The sequence below is a fragment of the Saccostrea cucullata genome, unplaced genomic scaffold, assembly GCF_032062105.1.
Source record: "Saccostrea cucullata isolate Sc308-1 unplaced genomic scaffold, CSIRO_AGI_Scuc_v1 ctg12235, whole genome shotgun sequence".
Taxonomy (NCBI): Eukaryota; Metazoa; Mollusca; class Bivalvia; order Ostreida; family Ostreidae; genus Saccostrea; species Saccostrea cuccullata.
The window spans coordinates 90-3,526 of NW_026921214.1; the positions used below are offsets into that span (position 1 = coordinate 90).

Below are 3,437 nucleotides of genomic sequence, written 5' to 3' on the forward strand. Positions count from 1 at the left end.
TCCGCCATTTTCTTTAAAAAAGGTTTGCAATATTAAATGAAATTAAGTATAAAGATGTATCACAAAAATATCTAGTTCAGGTTCTGTTTTGGGTGTGATAGGACCATTTTTTGAAAGAGTTATGCCCCTTGGATTTAGACAAATTCCAATTATTTGCATTTTCTGTTCATTTTCTTTGCAGAGGTTGCACATATTGAAATGAAAATTGGTAAAGAGATTTATCATTTGAAAATCTAGGTCAACTTCTGTTCTGGGTATGATCGAGCCATTTTGGACAGAGTTATGTCCCTTAGACTCAGAAAAATTCCAATTATTTGGGGGAGGGGGGCATAAGTGTTTTACAAACATCTCTTGTTCAGTTTGATTTGTGCATTACCACATATCATGTTTAATCTCCTGTATTTATCAAGTTTACCATAGAGGTATAGTTTTATAGGCTAGCAAGGGAAAACAATTATGTTACTGTTCAATGTGTTTTAAAATTAAAACCCCTTCTTTCTTGTAAATTTTAATTTATTTAAATGAATATGATATAATGTAATTGTTGATTGTGGCACCTGCTATATTCTGGCTAACTTCTCTGTGGTATTTGACAGGGAACCAGATGTCTGATAAAGAGAGTGTAGAAGAACTGCCCTCTCACATCACCAAAGATTCCTCTTTGTCACAACACAAGCACATCCAGCTTCTTCTCCAACAGAGGTACCTCAACCAGGCGACAGCTAATGACCCCAAACAGCTGTCCAGATACACAGAATCCGCCACTGCTGCCGCCCAGAATCTGTTACACGTCAACCCAGAGAGACTGGTAGGAATCCAACTCAGAAATAGGGGGGTCTTTACTGTACCATCCTCTGTAATTTTATGAGATTTGTCCACTTTTACTCCTTTATCCTGCTACTTAGATTAAGTAATCTAAATTCAAATCAAATTTTTAAAGTTCAAGACCAGAGGGAGTAAGTTAGGAAATATACTGTTAAAAAAAGTCTGCTGTTATTGTCATCAGAAGTTACCTGCCTTAAATAGTAAACAAGTAATGGATATATTTGTTAAAGTTAGGAAGCAAGAATATTGGAAGTACCAAAGGGAGGCAATCAGAACACATTTTCTTGAGCTGTTTTCACTGTGTTGATGAATAAAATGTGAAATGTTTTCAAAGATTGCTTAATACTGTAACCATACAAGTGTCAAAGTATCTCACACTGAAAAAAAGTACCTCTACAGAATACAGTATATGAATATACATCCCAAACCATGGCACTAAGCATAATAATTTAATGAAAACATGACCACTTTCTGTTTATTTGACAGAATGGTCCAGATTTCTTAATTTTGGAGAAATTAATGAAAGTTTACTTTATTTACAGGCAATGGTATCAAACAGGAATGGAGCAGATAGTGTTTCCTCAACTTCGCACATTCCCACAATGCATCACAGTTCACAACTTCCTGTTATCGATGGTCAAAAATCTCCGGTATATTACCTAATTAAGAAAAAAAATCTTTTCAGTTTTACGAGCATAAAATCTACTGTTTGATGAAATTTGTCAGTTTTAGATTTGATATTTTATAAACTTACATATATACTTGTATAGGATTAAAATTTCAGAAGAAAAGGAGTATTTATAAATCTAATTAAAAATATTTGAATATTCTTTTTTCCAACTTGTAACTTTTGGAATATTAGCTTTGATAGATGGCTTTTTATATCAAATGTTAATTGTCACTTCTAACATTAGAAATATTAATTTGAATTGTTAGTACTTGTAAATATGTATAATTCTTTTTTTTATTTATGTGAACAGAGTCAGGCTCCACAGTTATTTCTGACACCAATCCAGAAGCAGCTTCATGAACAGTTGAGAGAGAAGTCCCAGAAGTTACAACAGGCCATTCTGCAGCAACAGGAGGAACTCCAACAGATAACTCGGCAGCTCGCTATGGCTCAGCAGGGAATTCTTCCACTCCCTGAGCTCCCCAGTCCAGGTGAGGCTTTAGCTTTAATGGGTACCGACCCTCTGATAAGACAGATAACTTTCAAGGTACAAAATATGAACACTACTCACCGTTTTCTTAATCAGAGTTTTCTAATTGAGACCTCTGAGTTGTCAAATCAATGAAATCTAACATAGGAAGGAAACATTACTTTCTATTTCTTTTGCCAATTTCTTTCTAATTGTTTTATTATATTTAACAATAAAGCATTTAAATCCAACTTCAAAAGCCTAATAAATTGAATAAGTTGTATCTTTTTAAGGACCATTTTAAAAGTGGTTTAATGTTTTAAGTACTTAATACAGAAATTTTATTAGTATGACACATGAAAAATATTTAGAAGAAAGATAACTCCTCCTCACAGGTGTATTTTTTTCTTAAAACCACATACAACATTGTGATTTTCTGACTTAGGAAGCATGGCTTCATGATGTTTTCTAACATGATTTTAATAGGTATGATACTAAGTATTATTTTCATATGCACCTTATATTTTAAATTTAATGTTGTGATAATAAATCGTTACTCTTTCTGTTCTCTGTGTTGAAATTTCTTCATATCATGATCTGACATAAAAATCATTTCTGAAAAAATAAGCAGTGCTTCATACTTCAAACTATTTTCCATGTGGCTCTAATGTTATTGTTGTTTATGAAAATCAATATTACAAATTTTAAATTTTCTAAAGTGAAATTTGTAGCAGAGGGTCAGGACCCCTTAAGTAGTACAGATTTATCACACCCCACTGTTGATATCACTACACATCAAATTGTGGGTGCCCTACAGCATTCAATGTGTACTGTTGTCTGACTTTTGATCTTAACTTTTGTGATACAGAAACTTAAATGTATATTCAGTGAATTATGAATTTTCACATGTTTGACTTAAAATGAGAATATTTTTTTTCCAACTCCAAATTTGAATATAGTATAAGTATAGGTAAACAATTATAAATGTGTTTTTGTCTTTTCAGGTACACCAGTGATTATGAATCCACCTGTAAGAGCAGCTGTGATAAATACCACCCCTGTAAACGCATCAGCAGGGTTCCCCTTACAGACCCCCATATCTACGGCCCTGCCCCAGGAGCAGCCCCAGTTCAGTCTGTTTCAGTTGATGCCCCACGACACGGAGACTGTTTTCTCCTACACATCAGACTGAGAGTCGATCTCAGGACAGTCTGACGTCATAGACTCTCCTCTCGGAGACCTGCCATTGTACTCATGTCATTATTTAATGTATTAACTGTTATGAAGCATTTAGGGACAATCTACTGCCCAGACTGTTTTATGTTGAAGCATCTTTATATGGACTTCTTGTATAATGATTGTACTTTGGTGTATTGTGTAGTACATGTGTATAATTTATTTTTGAAAAAATGGTAAATTAATCATGAAAACGTGATTTTTCCACTGTAAAATTTTACATGGAAAAAATAGGTG

At 33.6% G+C, this 3,437-nt stretch overlaps 1 protein-coding gene across 1 annotated transcript; it reads left to right on the forward strand.

Annotated features, from left to right (window-relative positions):
• Positions 1 to 596: 596 nt before the first annotated feature.
• On the forward strand, positions 597 to 3,156 carry LOC134259481 (uncharacterized; the record flags this gene model as incomplete). Its single annotated transcript, XM_062742059.1, has 4 exons — positions 597 to 808; positions 1,368 to 1,475; positions 1,806 to 1,986; positions 2,969 to 3,156. Coding segments are annotated over 4 exons (689 nt in total), but the record flags the coding sequence as incomplete, so codon positions are not given.
• Positions 3,157 to 3,437: the final 281 nt, after the last annotated feature.